The sequence below is a fragment of the Medicago sativa genome, chromosome 4 (assembly GCF_051527215.1).
Source record: "Medicago sativa cultivar Bolivia chromosome 4, Bolivia_mono, whole genome shotgun sequence".
NCBI lineage: Eukaryota > Viridiplantae > Streptophyta > Magnoliopsida > Fabales > Fabaceae > Medicago > Medicago sativa.
In genome coordinates this window covers 11,710,072-11,728,416 of record NC_140752.1, presented here as the reverse complement: position 1 = coordinate 11,728,416, position 18,345 = coordinate 11,710,072, and the positions used below count along the sequence as shown (strand labels likewise).

The 18,345-nt window shown below is 35.0% G+C and overlaps 2 protein-coding genes across 2 annotated transcripts; both read right to left on the bottom strand.

The window, feature by feature from the left end:
* Nucleotides 1-2,768: 2,768 nt before the first annotated feature.
* On the bottom strand, nt 2,769-4,481 carry LOC146926340 (UPF0481 protein At3g47200-like). The gene has a single exon (XM_085758711.1). It carries the CDS (start codon nt 4,377-4,379, stop codon nt 2,970-2,972), a length of 1,410 nt encoding a protein of 469 aa, XP_085614837.1. The 5' UTR covers nt 4,380-4,481; the 3' UTR covers nt 2,769-2,969.
* Nucleotides 4,482-14,251: 9,770 nt separating this feature from the next.
* Nucleotides 14,252-16,432, bottom strand: LOC146926339 (uncharacterized). The gene has a single exon (XM_085706891.1). It carries the CDS (start codon nt 16,430-16,432, stop codon nt 14,342-14,344), a length of 2,091 nt encoding a protein of 696 aa, XP_085563017.1. The 3' UTR covers nt 14,252-14,341.
* Between the last annotated feature and the right edge of the window lie 1,913 nt (nt 16,433-18,345).

The following is an 18,345-nucleotide window of genomic DNA, read 5'->3' as shown; positions in this document are numbered from 1 at the left end:
TTAGAATTAGAGCTTGATGTATGTCATTAACCAAGAGCAACTATAATCTTGAATTTGTTTTTTTTTTAATAATAATCTTGAATTTGTTTTCTTAATTAACAATTATCTTTTTTTTTTTTTTGAATGGCAAATAATATATATAAAAAAGAATGGGTATGCCAAAACACCAAATGAACTTAACGTTCAACAATCTAAAAAGGGTGATAATTCAGACAAGTTCTTATGTTATTGAAGAAGGTAGAGTAAAATCTTTATCCCGGTTGTAAGAAGTTCACTAAACTATCCTTCATAGTAAACTCGTACAACTTAAAGTGCATAAATGTATGGATTGAAAAAAGCTTTTCAATGTTGCTAGAACTGCTAACTGATCGACGCCTTTTTTTGAAGAAAATACATTGCCTAAGTCATTTTTTGAGACAAAGAAGTTTATTTTGGAGTTGGGTTTATCGTATGAAAATATTCTTGTTTGTTTGATATTGTATTAGGGATTTGGATCATGCTAATGTTTGTCCTAAATGTATGCTTTCAAGATGGAAAATCAACTCTGATAATGTTGAAGGTAGAAAAAAAAAAATACCTATAAAGGTTCTTCATTGGTTTCCTCTTAAGGCTAGATTAAAAAGATTTTTTGTTATTGACAACAACTTTTATCACTATTAGCAGTGCTAAAGTCTCTTGTATTTATTTTTTAAGAAGTTAAATTAGCCCCATACAAATTGGTATGGGGAGAATCGATCCTAACACTTTGAGGATGAGCCTCCAAAGTCCCAAACTAATACCATCAGGCCAACCCAATTGAGTTCTAAAGTCCCTTATATAGTTAAATAAATCAGAAATTCTGGGGTTTCACCTAAAAAAAAGGGGGGATTTTCATCAAAGATAAAAAAAAGGTGGTAATTCGGAAAAAAAAATGGGAATTGTTTTTTACCTACGATAAGAGACCGCAGGTAAAAGTACTAGTCTGTAGGTAAAACATGAACAGACAAACACAATTCAGCCGTGTCTTACGGAAATTAGTCTGTAGGGACGGACAAAATCCGTCACTACAAGCCAAGTTCTAGTAGTGGGTGAGGGAAGAGGGCTTAACAAAATAAATATATGATAATTAGTCAAGTTTCTTTTAAAGTGCGAGACATTGTCATAATAAATTTTGAACGTATCAAAATTATAAAAACAAAAATAAATGTGTTGATGATTAGTCATTTTAATCTACAAATATATCTTTAATTAGTGTTTTTTTTATAAGTAGAGAACAAAATGATATCAAAAAGAATAGTGCGCAACTAAGTTGTTACCTTACTCTAATCTTTTATCAATTGCTCATATCATTACTAAAAAAAGGGAAAAAATTACATAAAAAACTGGGGGACATTAAACCTGATCCAATCGATCCAAGTGAATCCACCCTAACGGGTAATACATCAAAAAAGCACAACACAATGGATCCAACCCTAAACAATTCTAACAAACGAACACCATTAACGGTATTCGTTTGTGAGTACCATGGGTGTCGATAATTTGGCGAATGAATAGATCGTCAACACGAAAACGGATGACGTACCATCAACTCCCTGCAACAATGGTACCAAGCATAAACGACTCTTTCGAGTCCACACAGTCCCATGTCAATCGAAAGGATGACTAGGATACGAAACTACGGACAAATTCTTGAGAGTGTGGAGTTGATCTGACCGCCAACACGGTAACCAACAAATTCACACGCACCAACCATTTGTTGTGATAAACAACAACAAATTAACAGCCATTTTTGGCCCAACATTCCGAAATCAATCATTACTGATCGAATAAGATTTGAGGGCGATGAACGAAACCAAACTGCATATATCAACAGATCTAGAAGAATCAGAAATCAAGAGGCGCTGCATTAACACAATGACAACGAGTTCACGACTGCATAACACACCATTTCACAGTTCGAATCAAAACCCAATCAAGGTAGACTTTCAACGGATCTGAGCCGAATAAACCCAGCAACTCAAAAACCCAAATCACAGTAACATAGCTTCGATATTTTCAACTCCTTCGCTCACCCATAACAATCAGACGTCGGCGGCACTGTTGTTGAAGGAGACGATCAAAGAACCAACGCGGTCTGTAATAGGAACACATATCCATTTAGAAACAACCGGAGCACAAGACGGAAACAACGACGAAGTACTACTATTATCAACAGGCGACGCGAAACAACCCTGGATGGGGTTTGGTGGTGACGCAACTGGGCCATTCGCACCAACTTGGAGCCAAGGCTACATCTCTAACACAAAACTTGGATTAATGGGTGGAAAGGAGTTGGTATGTGGCGGGAAGCACTTGGGTGATATAATGTCACCGTGACATTAAATCTGGGCCCGCACAACACACATTGCCACATAACATCTGGGCCACACAACACATACAACACATCTGGGCCACACAACACAACACCTTTGTGTGGCCCAGATTTAATGTCACGGTGACATTATGTCACCCAAGTATTTTCCAGTATGTGGCGGTGAAGAAAAGTAGGGTTAGAGAGAGGGGAGGACGAATCTCCATATACAGTAGTTGCTATAACTCAATTATTGTTTTTTGACGTTAATTTAGTCCTCAAATATGTTTTTTTTTCTTAGTCAATTTAATTCATAAACTTTCAAACATACACAGATGACACTTGGAGATGTGTTTGTTGTACTTATGCTATAAACATACAAAAATGACACTTGGAGAAGTGTTTGTTGACCTTACACAATAAGCAATCAAAATATTGATTTACCCAAAAAAAAAATATATTAGTTTACCGGTTGAAATTTCTTAATTTCCCGTGCATACAATAGAAACCAAAATAAAAATCAATACAAGAGTGCGCATACGCAATATGCTTCTATTCTTTTATTCATTTGAAATTGTTTGAAAACATTATTTTTGTAACTAAATCAAGATTGTTGATTCATTTAGTTACATGAAGCAAATTAGTCACTGCGGGATGAGTAATATGTCTGCATGATGGTGAGTACCAGGAGCATAGCAGCTGCCAAAATTCCTATGAATTTCCACACATTAGGTATATGGTCGCGTATCAAAATATTATACCAGTTTCGACCATAGTACATAAGGATCTCAAAAACACGCCTACATTGATGCCATGTTCTGATAGGTAATTTTTGCACCACCTTAGTGACTTTCATTCCCTTGTAGTCATACACATTCATCTTTGCACAAATTTCAGTAAAACTCAAATCCATATGTTCAGCTCCATTAGAAATCGTGCGAAATAGTGCCAATAAATCTTCATTACTCTTGTTCATATCATTCACAATGACACCTTTTTCTTGGAGTAATTCAATGTCATGCTCACAGCATATCAAACCATTGAAGAAAAGGGCATAAGAAGTGTATTTGCATCTAATCCAAATTTTGCTTTGCTCCCAAGCAATCAAATTCCTCCACTTCACTTCAGTTGTTTCCTTGATATATAGTGGCGGGATATCCAACTCTCCAGAATCAGTAAAACTTGTATCAAAATCAAACATATCCACCAATTTGTGCTGATTTTGATTTGTGTTATTTAATTTAGCGCGAATTGTTACCCCAGAAGCACGAAGATTGGTAGCACAACGCATTAATTCTAGCTTCGCTTTTTTCCCTTCATATTGTTGATTTTGTTCCACTGTGGACAAGTGCATCAAATGAAGTATATGAGCACCTCCCGAGCTATTCATCAAAGGGTAACCAAAGGCTTTACGAACTATATTAGCCACACGATAATCGTCTTTGATTTCACTACCATCGGGAAATACCTTCCTATATAACTTCTTGAGAACAAGGAAGGGAATTTGATTCTCAAGCATTGCTATATCATTTAAAACAGACAACATCTTTTCTTCTCTTTTAAGGATCGAGTCGTTGTTGAAAGATGTTGTTGTTTGGTTATCCATGTAATCGCCAAGTCTAATGAGAAGCTCCAATAGAAAACAACCATCTATTATCATTATTTTAGCGATTTCTTCTGGTTCTTTTTCTTCGACGATGTTGTTGTTGCTCCCACCATAGCTAGCACAAATCACTTTATCTAACTTGAGAATGTCATAGCCACATTCTCTTAACCTTATCTCTGATCTTCTATTTTGTTCTTGTATTGGTCCTTGCCGGTCAAGAAATTCACGCATGTAATTCCATTTGGTTTCTTCCATTAATTGAAGGTGTCTTGTGGCTCCTCTATGTAAGGGTCCTATGGAGATATGTTTTGGTTTATAAGAATCTTCGTTTGCTTCTCGAAGTTTGTCTGGAATGTTGGAAATGCTACATGCTTGAACTTCACCGTGATTGAGAGAACCCAACATCACTTCAATGGGAACCATCCAACTAAAATCAGATTGCATCTTCAATACCAAAAATATAAAAAGGAAAAAAAAATTGGTTGGAGAAATGTGCTGAGCACTAGAATAGGAAATTGGCAATAAATTTCAAATGATTAAAAAGATAGGATGAAATGAAGAGATAATAGATACTTATAAATGGGGAGAAATAATTGATGAAAAACTAAAAAAAAATTCAGTATAGTTTCCTCTCTGCTTCTTGTTTTGTTGACGACAAAGCTATTAAAATAAGTAACCAAAAAGAATCACCCACCCCAACTTAAAATAAGGTCATAATTTACAACTGTCTTTATAAATTATAAACTTTATGACTAAGCTGCAAGATTGAGTCTATGAAATATAAATATTTAAGTAAAACCATGTGCTGAGTGAGAACAATAATAAGGATGAAGATAATATACACTATTTATTATTCTTAATGCGCACACTCTAGTCTAGTGTGTCGCAATTGCCACTTGCCAATGGAAATTAAAAACAAGTCTATGCTAATTATAAAAGACTTTCAATAGTTAACTTGGAGTCTTCTTAATTTGATAAAAATAAAAGACTTGTAGTCTTCTCTATATGAATATAAAAGTGTTGTTGAATTTATTGTTAGCCAGCGTAGATGGTGCTGTAGTTTTGTTTTATTACGCAGATGGTACTGTATTTTTTTTTTTTAAACATTGTTTAATAGTTACGTTGTTTAATATAAATAGATGTTGCTAAAATTCACGTTGTTTAATATAAATACAAAAAACCTGCTATCCCATCATAACTATTGTTCTTAGATTTTAGCTAAAATTGTATGTAGATGGTATCCCATCATAACATTGTTTATAAACATTGTTTAATATCACGTTGATGCTATCCCATTATAGATTTTAGCAACATCTACGTTGTTTCATACAATTTTTTTTTTTTTAAACATTTTTTTTAAACATTGTTTAATATCACGTTGTTTAATATAAATACAAAAAAAAAAAAAAAATTCACTGATTAAACAACGTGAATTTTAGTAACATGAATGCATGTGGCGCAGCGGTTTGTTTCAGTCTTCAACTGCTTTTGGTCGCGAGTTCGATTCCCACAATTCTAGTTTTCTTTTTACCTTTAGTTTTTAAAAAAAAAAAAAAAAAGGTGCGCGTTTTACTTTTCCACGGGGAATCGAACCTGTGTCCTTCTGGATGCATAAGAAGTCTGTAACCAAACGTGCTGCAGTATTCAATTGTTTTAATTTTACTGCTTCTGTATTATGTATAGTTGCTGTTTACTTTGCTGAATGCATTGCTCAGCTTTAAGCCTTAATTAATATTAATGTTAAGTGATTAATAAAATTGTGATTAATTAAGGAATAGCCACAGCAAGCATAAGCAGTGAGGTATTTTCATCAAGCAATGGCTGGAGGTAAATGTTCTGATACCAAATGTAAACTTTATTATCGATTTAAACATGTAAACAACATTAACTACACGTTTAAATCAGTAAGCGGAAGCAGAATAAGAGCATTTACCTCCAGCCATTGCTTGATGAAAAGACCTCACTGCTTATGCTTGCTGCTTTCACGGACTGATTTCACTGCTGTTCCAAACCTTCACTTTGCTCAAATTCGATGGTGCAATATTATGAAGAGAGAAAGTAGGTTTAGTGACTATGAAGTTGTGAATATGTCCTGGATTTATAGTACCTTGCCCATCACAAGGTCTACAGACATGTAACACAATATGAGGGAGTACTCAATTGAATATGGGATAAGTGGGAACAAAAGTTGCACAAATTCAGCAAACTTTTTCCCATAAAAACAGGATTCAAGTGGACCAATATAGCAAACTTTTTCCCTTAAAAACAGGATTCCACAACAGCCATTTTTTTACTCAATATTGGCACAAGTGGAAAAGGAAAAACAGGGAAAAAATCTAACAATAGCTTATATCCTTTACTCTGTGGATACCATCATTCTGGCTTTGTCTTTATGTTCCCTTCGTCAATTCATCATGACTAAACTCGACTCTAAAATTGCTATGAAGGATATGTGCCATCTTAGTTACTTTCTCAGTATTTCTGTTACAAGACACAAAGGAGGTCATTTCGTGTCACAAAAGGAAATATGCCACAAAAATTATTAAGCGTGCGGTTATGTCTTCTAGCAAACCATCTGCTACGTCAATGGACACACAAGCCAAACTAAGCGGCTCTTATGAAAATCCATATCTTTATCCAACTAAATATTGCTCTACAATACTTGACTTTTAAAAGGAGTGAATCATCAAATCCGTCCTTGAATTTGTAAGGACCAATCAAATTTGTCGTCCAATTTGTCGAAATATCAAATTAGCTCCTAAATTTGTCAAATGTCAATCAATTTAGTCCCTCCGTCAAGTTGGAGTGGTAACGGTGCTGACATGGGTTGATAACCACTCTCATGGCTTGCCATGTCAAATGCCACATAAGCAAGGACCGATATGATCAAAATTGATTTTCAAAGACTAAATTGATTGAAATGCAGAAATTCGTTGGCATGTTCATGGCCGTTATACAACGGCTATTTCTTCCCAAAATCAATAAAATTGGAACCCTCAATTTTAAATCTCTAATCTACAGTCCAAAATCCCCAAAATTTCTTCCATATTAATGACAACGTTCTTCCCCAATTCTAAAAACTTCAAACCCTAATTTTTTTTTATTGAACCCGAAATCCAAAATTCACTAAATTTCTACAATCAAAATTGTTCAGATTGAATCCGAAATGATGGAGGTGGGCGTATGGGCAAAAACAGTTTTCTAAGTCGAGCTGCATCTTCAAGCTCTATGTTTAATGGTGATATGAGAACACTTGAATATTGGTGTCCCAGGATTTGTGCTGTAAGAAAATAGTATTTTATGAAACCCTAGTCATCTTTCTTAGTTTCTTTGTTATTCTCTCTTTCTCTATTTTACATCTCCATTTGTTAACATGGTATCAAAAGGATGGTTTGATCCTCCTTAAATTTTTTGTAGCTTCCGTTGAGTTCCCAAAATTTGGGAATATCTTTAAATTGCTTTTCAGTGACCATTATATTTTGATTGAATCATTGTGCATCCGTTGCTAATAAAAAAGGAGAGATAAAAGGGATTAACGAAGAAGCTTTGGAGTTAACAAGTGAAGTTTTAGGTTTCGTTCTTTTGATTTAAAGTGAATTTTAAGGGTGATATTTTCATACTACTTCACGACACCTCCTAGTACGAGAGATTAAATTTTTGGGCAATTGGTACTTCAGTTATGAGTTCTTCTGCGACAACTTTATTTTTGGTTTATTTTTTGAGTCTAGCTCTCTGTTTGTAGGTTTTTTTGGTCTTCGTGTGATTCTTTGTGTGTTGTGTTTGGCTAATTGGTTGTTCGTCTCTGTTTGTCCCTGTTGCTTTGGTTCATCTTGTCTTGGTTCATTTGGTTCGGTTCGTTTTGATTCTTCAATTTGTCTTGATTTAGTTTCGTTTAGTTTAGTTCGGTTCGGTTTGATTTGGATTCGTTTGGTTCAATTTGTTTGGCGAGTCAAGTGCTTACAATTGGTTTGTTTGGTGAATCAAGTGCTCGCAATTTGGTTTGGTGAGTCAAGTGGTCACAATTTGGTTGTTTGGTGAGTTTGTACTCACAATCTGGTTGTTTGATTGGGTCTCTCTTTGTTTGGTTGCAATTCTCGTCCTTATGATTCTTCTGATTGATTGCACTTCTCTCCCTTTTGATTCTTCAGATTGATTGCATTTCTCTCCTTTTTGGTTTTTTCTGATTGATTGCACTTCTCCCCCTGGTTCTTTTGATTGCATTGCACTTCTCCCTCTTTTGATTATTCTGATTGATTGCATTTTTCGCTTTTTGATTCTTCTGATTGATTACACTTCTCCCCCTATTGATTCTTCTGCTTGATTGCATTGCTCTTATCGCCTTTTGATTGATTACACTTCTCCCCTATGGATTCATCTGTATGATTACAATGCACTCTCCCTATTGATTATTCTGTTTTGTTGCTCCTCTTTCTATTGGTTCTTATGTATGGCTTCTTCTTTCTACCAATTCTATTGTTTGGTTTTGTTTAACTTGGTTCTTCTGTTTGGATGGTTCTTTCTTTGACTGGTTGATAGTGATTGTTCTTGCTGGTCTCTCTACGATAACAACTCACTTTGGTTGTTGCTCTCTACTGGTTCTGCTAATAGCTTAGTAAGCTTCAACTTGAGGTGTAGTGTTAAAATTTTATATTCTTTAGTATGTTTTCGTATTTTGTTTGACAAACTCAATGCTTTTTGTTGATGCATCATGAGTTTGAGTGTATGTGTTAGATGATAAAGTATTGGACTTAAGATATTAGACCTTTATATTAGTAATAAGTTAGAGTACATTAGGTTTTATTATATATTTTCTTATAACCTTTTGTAATGTTAGGCTATTGATATACTATGAAACCCTAGCCATCTTTGTTATTCTCTCTTTTTCTCTTTTGTATATGTATTGTTAACAATGTCTACGTTGTTCCATTGAACCTCTTTAAAGTAGATTCATATTCTTCAGCTCTGATCTCCTTGAAGTAGTCTTCTACATGCTCCAATTCATGTTGGTTCAATTTTGCATACCATCTGGTGTGATCGTAAGTTTTGAAAATGGAATGTTACTGTGAAGGTGCCCACCACTCTTTATGAGTTTGAGTACGTGGATAGAAAACATGAGATGCCTCCAACATGACTATGTCTCCTTTTCTGAAAACTAAAGTCTCCTTGTTGCTCTCTAGAATATCTCTTACTGGGCTCTCTTGTCTTGTCTCCTTAACGATTTTTGAAATAAGTTAAGAACCTAGAAAAATCTAACCTAAACTATTCTAATTAAAAATAAATTTATTCTAAAAGTTAAAACTACCCTAATCTACAAAAATTTATACCAACTTATAAATCCTAATCATAATAGATTTTAATCCTACCAACTAAAGACTATTATTACGAATTACTAGTCCTACTAAAACCGAAAAGAATGAAGTTGTTAGTTTCATAAAAAAAATGGAGTTTGACAAAGAAATGTTGTTAGTCTGATAAAATAATACTAAACTACTAATAACAACAAGTAATAAAGTGTATCAAATCGTTCATATGTAATAAAGTAGTAAGTAAGATTGTCTCCACAGATTGTACCAAAAAAAAAAAGATTGTCTCCACAGGGATTGTTGTTGCAACTAGGCAACTAATACTTATTAAAAATAGCGAAAAAAAATAAATAAATAATCGGGGGGGGGGGGGGGGGGGGGGTGTGCAAGTTTTATTTGCTTGCGCACAACAGTAGTTAGTTAGTAACCTGATGTGATTGCAAAATTTTAGAGGCGACTGCGATTCTTTGAATCCTCTCTATTTCCTTCTTGGATTAAAGACAACTCAATATTTAATTATAGGACAATAATTCTATTTACGTGATGAGTTCGTGGGGCAATATGTCCCTCCAGCTGTCAAGTTTCACAAGTCGATCACTCTAAGGTTATACACAACACTAAAGGGTGCAAGGTTGTCAATCCTACAACGTCTAGTAGGCCAACGTACGAAATATTAGAGTGAGTCTTACTGTCTCAGAGGTAATTGAAATATAAAAGAATTGGGATTTCTTAATTCTCATCACATACTCTCTCTTACCTTAGTAGTTCTACAAATGGGCAGTCCTATCCCGTCTACCTTACCAAGCGGAAAAGAATAAAATGCAATATGCAACGTTCAAAAAATAGTGTTTCCTCTATTTCTAGGTTAAGGCACCAACCCTAGGTATGTCACACTCCCTAGGTCCAATGAAAGCATTAAAACTTTTGCATAAGGAAATGAATTAGAAATTATAACATAACTAAATAAAAGACTTCAATTAAAAAGATCCAACAAAAAATAGAGGTTTGTCTAAGAACCCTACCTAATTAGGATTTAGTAACTCATGGTACTAGAGACGAAGGTTGAGAAGAGACTCCTCCCTTGAAGCTCTCATTGCTTCTCTTCCTCTTAAACTACTTCGTTCTGAATGAATAATTGTGAATGAGAGGAATTTATAGGTTGATATCTAAGTGGGTTTGGGCAGAAAAACAGCAAAAAGCTGTTATATCCAGGAGGCTCACGCGTGGGCGCAAAAACAATGCTTTGCTTCAATGTGTTTGTGCCTCTTTCTCGGTCTTTTTGAGTGTTTTCTGCGTTGAAACTTGTCTTGGGACTTGGAACATAATTTCTCCAGTTTATAACGTCTTCAGAGCCTCTTGAATCTTCATCCATTGTCTTCCCAAATCCTCATGAGGTTTTTTTTATTGCCGATTTCATGATTTTGCAATGAATTATATCAAAAATACCTAAGAATTGCTTGGTTTCAAAAAAACTAGAATCACATGACTCAAAATGAAAACATTATAAAATATCTCGTAAAACATTGGCAATTGTTCTAAAACTGATCTATGTTGTATCAAAACATAACTAAAAATGACTGAAAAATATGTGGAAAATAACGTAAGATAGATGGCCTGCCATCAGAGTTTCCAATTTTTGGACGAAATAGAATTACATGGACCTATATGAAAACAATACAAAATGTCCCTTCAACTATAAGTGTTAAGAGTTCCACATCTGATAGGAGATGGTCTAACAATGTGTTTATAAGTGGGGACAATCAACACCTCATAAGTCGGTTTTGTGGGATTGTATTAGGCCCAACCGCGATTTCTAAGATGGTATCAGAGCCTCCTCAAAGATCTGTTGGGCCACTTGCTGTCAGGTTTCCGCTATCGAGCCACCCACCAATTATGTCCACGAACCAAGCCCAATAATGTTGGTCGTGAGGGGGTGTGTTAAGAGTCCCACATCGAATATGAGATGGTCTGACAATCTGTTTATAAGTGGGGGAAATCCTCATCTCACAAGCCGATTTTGTGGAGTTGTGTTATACCCAACCACGATTTCTAAGAATAAGCAATTCCTCCAAAAAATCTCTTAAAGGTCCTCATACTCTACTTAGTTGATTCAAAATAATTTATATAAAACTAGCAAAAACTAGCAATGTGAATGCTATGGGATTATGAAGCAATGTGAATGCTATGGGATTATGAAAAACTAGCAAAAACTAGCAATGTGAATGCTATGGGATTATGAAGCAATGTGAATGCTATGGGATTATGAAAAACTAGCAAAAACTAGCAATGTGAACGCTATGGGATTATGAACAATATAATTTGTTATATTATTGTTGAGTTGCTTGACTTTGAATTGAGTTGCTTGACTTTGAAGAAATATGATGGAGGTTGGTTTGTTGGAGTTTTGAGTGAGTTGGTTTGTATTTTTGTGTTTTAATCAAAAGTGGGAGTTGTTGTTTCTATTCTACAATAAGACTAGAACGCAACGACAATTAAACGCCGTTGTCTTAAGAGAACAACAATTAACTACCGTTGACAGCAAATAACTGTCGTTGGAGTTAAAAACGTCAATTTATGGTGTCTAAGAGTAAACATATAGTGTCTAAAAAACGTCTACTGTGTTGGTTCATGCATGGTCACAAACGTTAAAACCTGGAAAACGTGTGTTTTTTTGTTTGCCTAATCAAAATGATTTTATGGTGTCTGAGAGTAAAGGACAAAGGGTCATGTATTTCCACCGCAGAAACTCAACACTGGCTACATGAATACATGATAAGCATTGTCTCGTCCTTTTTCTTCTGGCGTAGTCATGTGCTAGATGCCATGGTTCGAAATATATACTTTTTTTTTTGTAAGGATGGTTCGAAACATAAGTCAACTCAAAATTTTGTCCTCATAAAAAAACTCCAAAATTTGTTTGTACGTATTAGTTCAACATGTGTCGGAAATCATTAGTAATTAAAAAATGCATCATAAGTGTTTTAACAAACATTTTTTTTTAAACAGAAGAAATAAAGTGTAAAATAGCATATGTTAAAATAAGATATATCATAACTATATGTTGACATCTCAAGCCTATCACCAATCATAATTTTCAATAAAAATAAAAAAAGATTATTAACTTAAGGGACTAGATCAAAACCTAAAAGAAAGAGTAGGAATACTGACCATGCATGGTCACAAGCGTTAAAACCTATCACAAATATATTCCTCTGACTAAGTGTTTGATTGCTTGAAGACTTATTCATACTTGTGATAGGATTTGGTATGCCCAATGCAAATTGGTGATTCACTGTTTTATTACTAATTTTTTTTAGGATAATCTTATTTTGTTAAAGAATTATATCAATAATATCATTTTAAATGTTTTTTTAGTGGTAATTACACTAATAATGTTGTTCATACTAGCATTTTTTATTTTATTATCTTTAATGCTTTCTCTATTAAGATTCATCTTCTGAATGCTCCTAAGATCAAAGAGTTGGTGTGGCTCCCTCTGGTTTATCCCGGGATTAAGTGTAAAACTGAATATGGTTATGGTTCTAATTCCTATGGTGGTATTTTTAGAGATTACCAAGATAACTTTCTTGGTTGTTTTGCTTTTAACATCGGTATTTCGTATGTTGTGAATGCTGAAATTATGAGTGTTATTCTTTCTGTTCATCAACTTTACACTTTGCAATCTAAGATTTTTCCTTGGATTTGATATAATTGTTGGTACAATTGTTTGAAGTTGCTTAAAAATATGACTTCCACGATCACACATTTTTTCAAAGTAAGAAATTGGTGTACTGGTCAAATTGTGAATATTTATCTTTATGCCTCTAGTCTCACTTGGTGGGATAGTTTGCCGGATTCTATTAAGGATGATTTTCATCGTAATATATTAGATTTAACTTTGTATAGATTTTATTGATTTTTGTTTCTGATGCTGTAAACTATGCACAATTTTTCCTTTCATCGAGGTTTTATATCCTATTTGATTTTCCTTGATAAGGTATTTAATGAGATTTTTTTTATATAAATGAGACAATTTTTTTTTAACACTTTGTGTGTTGCATTGGGTATTGGCCAAATTCCTTCAAGTTTTGTATGTTATTCACTTGATGATTTTATACTATGTTGGTTTATAAAAAATATATATATATATATATATATATATATATATATATATATATATATATATATATATATATATAATAGTGGAAGGTGAGGGCATATGTTTATCCACCACACAAACTAAAGTCGAACAATCAATTTAAAAAGTACAACATATTGTTGTTTTTCTCTAAAAGATTATAAGTTAAAAAGTACAACATTGTTGTTTATCTCAAAATGATTATAAGGACGTGGACTGCTTTACAGTGTCCAACATTTCTGTAAGATTCGTAGGAGACTCATGCAACGTGTTAATATAAGCGACTGTTCTCGTCCTTCTCTTCCTGGCGTAGCATTGTGTACGACGATTCTCTTTTGAACACCATGTCTAATACTCACTCTTTTATTGATTTAAATCATTGTGGACCTACTACACTTTGAAAATTAGAAAATTGCTTTTTTGACATAGAATACTTCCAATTGACACATGGAAATGACCTTAATGCCCCTGGCGGTAGTTAACTACCGCTGTTAAACACGCCGGCTGTTAACTACCGCTGGTACCCAGCGGTTGTTAACTACCGCTCACACCAGTTACAGAACCAGTGCTGTCTGTAACTGGTTTTTCCAACCATTTTGGCCTGTTTGTACCTTCAAACGACAATTTCGCATTAAATGAAACTGAAACAACAACATCCAGCAATCATAAACATCAACATTTAATAGTTTATCAATTATTCGATTACATTACACCAAACCGATAATGCGTTAACGTTTAACAATTGTTTGAAATTCATCAAATTTTCCACATTATGCAAAACATTACACGTAATGTATATTAATTAATAATAAATGTGAAACTCAAATATATTGATATACATATTAATAGTTGAAGGTTAATTAGTTACATTATATCACCCAAAAAATTGGTCATTACATTATATATCCAAAAAAATACGTCGGCGCGTATCAACCAAAAAACGGATTAACACCGACCAAAAAGTGTCACATTTCATCTAATAAAAGCAAATCATCTAAATGTTCCAGAACATCTTCAAATTCGGTGTTTGCTTTAACCGGAGTGTCATCAAACATAATTGGATTGTCTTCATTTGTTGGCTCCTTTGGTGGAACCGGTCTCTCTTTGACCTCAATGTCCATGAGTGTTTGGAAACGATCGTGTTGATCCAAAAATTCATCCTCCCATGTTGCCGCCTCTTCGCTCCTGTGATTTCTCCACTCCGTGGATGTTGGAGGTAGTGGACAACCATCTTTTAGTGAAAGAAGGACAAAATGATTAGGGATTAGACCAAGGCAAATCATGTTGCTTTTCGGGTTAACCGGAGGCCGTCCTCTAAGTGGGAAAAAAGTCTCGGAGATGTAGTCTTTCCATGTAGTCATCTCTAGCACCGGCCTATTGTAACATGATGCAACGATGTGTCCCATATCCGGCAATGTCAACCATTTGTCGGGAGGTGCAAAGCTACTAGGATTTTTGGGAGGATACAATCCATCCAAGATGTAGTTGTAACGGTTCTCGCTCGCATACACCTCAATGTATTTGCTCCTATGCTCTTTCAACTCTTGAATAAGTGCTCTCCGCACCATAACATGACTTTCTTGCGTCAAACCCAAGGCTTCCGCTATAGCCCTAAACCCACAATGCCCGTCACCAATAACATCCACAACTCTCTCAATGTATGGTATCATGAATTTTGGAATGTAATACATAGGATTGGATGGATCATAACTTGTTGAAACCAAGCTAGGCTTAGGAACCGGAACCGGAGAAATGCCAATGCGAGCACCTTTCCTTTTAGTTTGTGAAGATTTTTTCCGTGATGAAGATTGACTTTCCGGATGTTGAGAATCAATAGTCTCCCACGTAGATGGGATCCTACCACGTGTGGTTTTGATTTTTTTGGGAGCTCCTTTGGTTGCCACCTTTCTTGGAGGTGGTGACAACAATGTGGTCTCCGAAAACGCTAACAACCGCAAAGCCTCTTTGATTTCTAGTTTCATTTGGAACGGAACTCTTTGGAGACGTTCTTGGATACCATGCCACTCCTCCGCGACCGAAAACAAATCTTCATTACTTTGTTCTTCACCCATGTACAACTTATGCCAATGTGGGTGTATCTCATCCAATCGAATGGGCATGTTGTGACGGATTTTCATAGCAATGAAGCATGCACAAGGTAGGCCATACGACGTCCTTTGAACACAACCAAAAGTTTTCTTCTCAATGCACAAGGTTCTCCTAGAACGCTCTTCTTCCACAAAAATAAAATTCATGGCTTGTCTAGACACGTGACCACCCAACCCGGAGTACAAAGTGACATCTTTGTATCGATGTTCCAAGACCGTAACGCTCCTACCAAACGATGATTGTATCTCCCCAAATTGGTTTGCCAACATCTCATCAATTTTATGCCAACAAGTACCCAAATCACCCTTGGAGGTGGACAAATATTCCTTCACCACACCATGAGCTCCTTCAACTCTATTCGTGGTCCTACACCCAAGATGTAACACAAGGTCCGTCCATGCCCTCACTAGTTTGTCCTTAAAAGGGTTCAATATGGTTTCTTGAACATAGTTAAGAAACTTTGGATGATCCTTACAAGCATCTTGGAATTCCACTAGATTAGCCGCATATAACTCTTGAGTAGGAGATTCAACCAATTTTTCCCATGCATCAAATATGGTATCAACCAATTTACTATATTTCTCCTCGTCGACAATCTTCTTTTGGCCATCCACCACAACAACGTTTTGTTTAACTTTGCAATCGGTGATGATTCTTGATCTAACATTTTTGCCAACATGGAAATAACAAAGTATTGCACTACTACCGGGGAGAACATTGTTTACGGCATTCATCATACCCGTGTCCTTGTCGGTCACTACCACCTTAGGCATATCACTTTTTGGTCGAAGAAGTTTAAGCAACATTTGCAAAGCCCAAGTAAAGTTATGCTCCTTCTCGGACGTCATAAATGCAAAACCAACCGAATATGTCAAATAGGTTGAGGTGACTCCAACTATTTCAAACAATGGCATCCTATACAAGTTGGTTTTGTACGTGGAATCCATTATCAAAACAGTAGGAAAAGTGTTAAACAACTTTACCGAAGTTGGATGAGTCCAAAATATGTCTTGAACGGTTTGACTTTCATTTTTTTCTCTTACGTAATAAACATATCCATTCTCTTCAGATATTGCATCTCCATCAAGTCACTCCTTTTTGCCTTGCACAAACACCCACACTTTGAACAACGACATATCCACGCACCTTGAACAAACACCCACACTTTCTTGATCCAATTATTTCATTCTTCACTTTTGTCTTCGGTACTTTGTGCTCGCCGCTCCGTTCACAAACCAACTCCAACATAGCATTTCTTCCTTCACAAGATCTTCTAATGATAACCGTAAATCCAGCCCTATTTGCTTGTCGACGGACCCAACCGAGCAATTTGTTTTTATCTTTCCATGTGTCTTCGGTTGAAAAGAAATGAGCCGTGTCCACTTCGTTGTCACGAAGTTTCCACACATCGGAATTGACGCTTGAAGCCTCAACTTTAACGGAGAATTCGACCTTAGCGGGAGCTTCAACCTTAATGGAATCGACATTATCTATAAATAAACAACAAAAAAGTTGCTTATTTGACAAGGAATAAGAAAGTTGCTTTTTCTCAACATTATCTATAAATAAACAACATACAATTACTAAACTAATTAATAAACATCTATCTAATATCATATATTAACATAAACAAACAAAAAAAACAAAAGAAAAAAAATGGAAAAAAAAATTTGGGCAGTAGCTACTGCCACTTAGAAAATTTTCAATTTTCTAAGTCTCCAGCGGCAGTTAACAGCCGCTCACCCCCAGCGGTAGTTAACTGCCGCTACAACGCGTGTCAGTGCAAAAAAAAAAAACCACAAAAATCAATCAAATGCAATGGATTTTAACGTTGTAATACCTGTTCTTTGATGCATTTTGTGTGTAGAAACGTCTTAGCAATCGATCAGCAATGATTTGGAGACATGATTTTGACACAAAACGTTGAAATGAGTTTTTTTTTTTTGGGTATGGTATAGGAATGGAATGAGAAAGGTGATGAGTGAATAGGTGAGGTAGGGGTTACTGGTTTTGGGGGGAAAGACACCAGCGGTAGTTAACAACCGCTGGGTCCCAGCGGCTGTTAACAGCCGACGTATCTTCCAGCGGCAGTTAACTACCGCCAGGGGCTTTAATGTCATTTCCATGTGTCAATTGGAAGTATTCCTTGTCAAAAAAGCAACTCTCTGAAAATTAAACTTGTACAAAGTGGTGAGACATACATTGATTTCATCCAATAAAAGAGTGAGTAATAGAGTGAGTGTTGAAAAGTGAATGTTCCTAGCATTCCTCTTGACAATATATTCTACATAGCTCCGTGATTTGAACACGATCAAGATGTAAAATTTATGTACAACTCTCTCTCTCTCTCTCTCTCTCTCTATATATATATATATATATATATATATATATATATATATATATATATATATATATATAGGGTTATGATAGAAGACACCTTTTGTGAAGGTGTCTTTTATCAAGTTACTCTATGAGCATTTGCGAAAAGACACCAACTTACTTTTATGAAGGTGTCTTTTAGCAAAGTTATAACTAAAAAGTAAAAATCACACCTTAAGGTGTGACTTGATAAAAGACACCACCAAAGGGTGGCTTGTAACATAACCCATATATATATATATATATATATATATATATATATATATATATATATATATATAAAGAGAATATACGAGTTTCAACTGACTTTTTCACTTTCAATTGCACCCTTAAACAAATTAATCTATAAAAAATTTATATTGTTGGTGTCATTAAACAATATAAGAGTTTATCCATGTCAAAATAAAAAAAAAATTTATATTATATTTGATATATTGTTGATGTTATTGTAAAAGATAAATATACTTTGATTCAATATGGA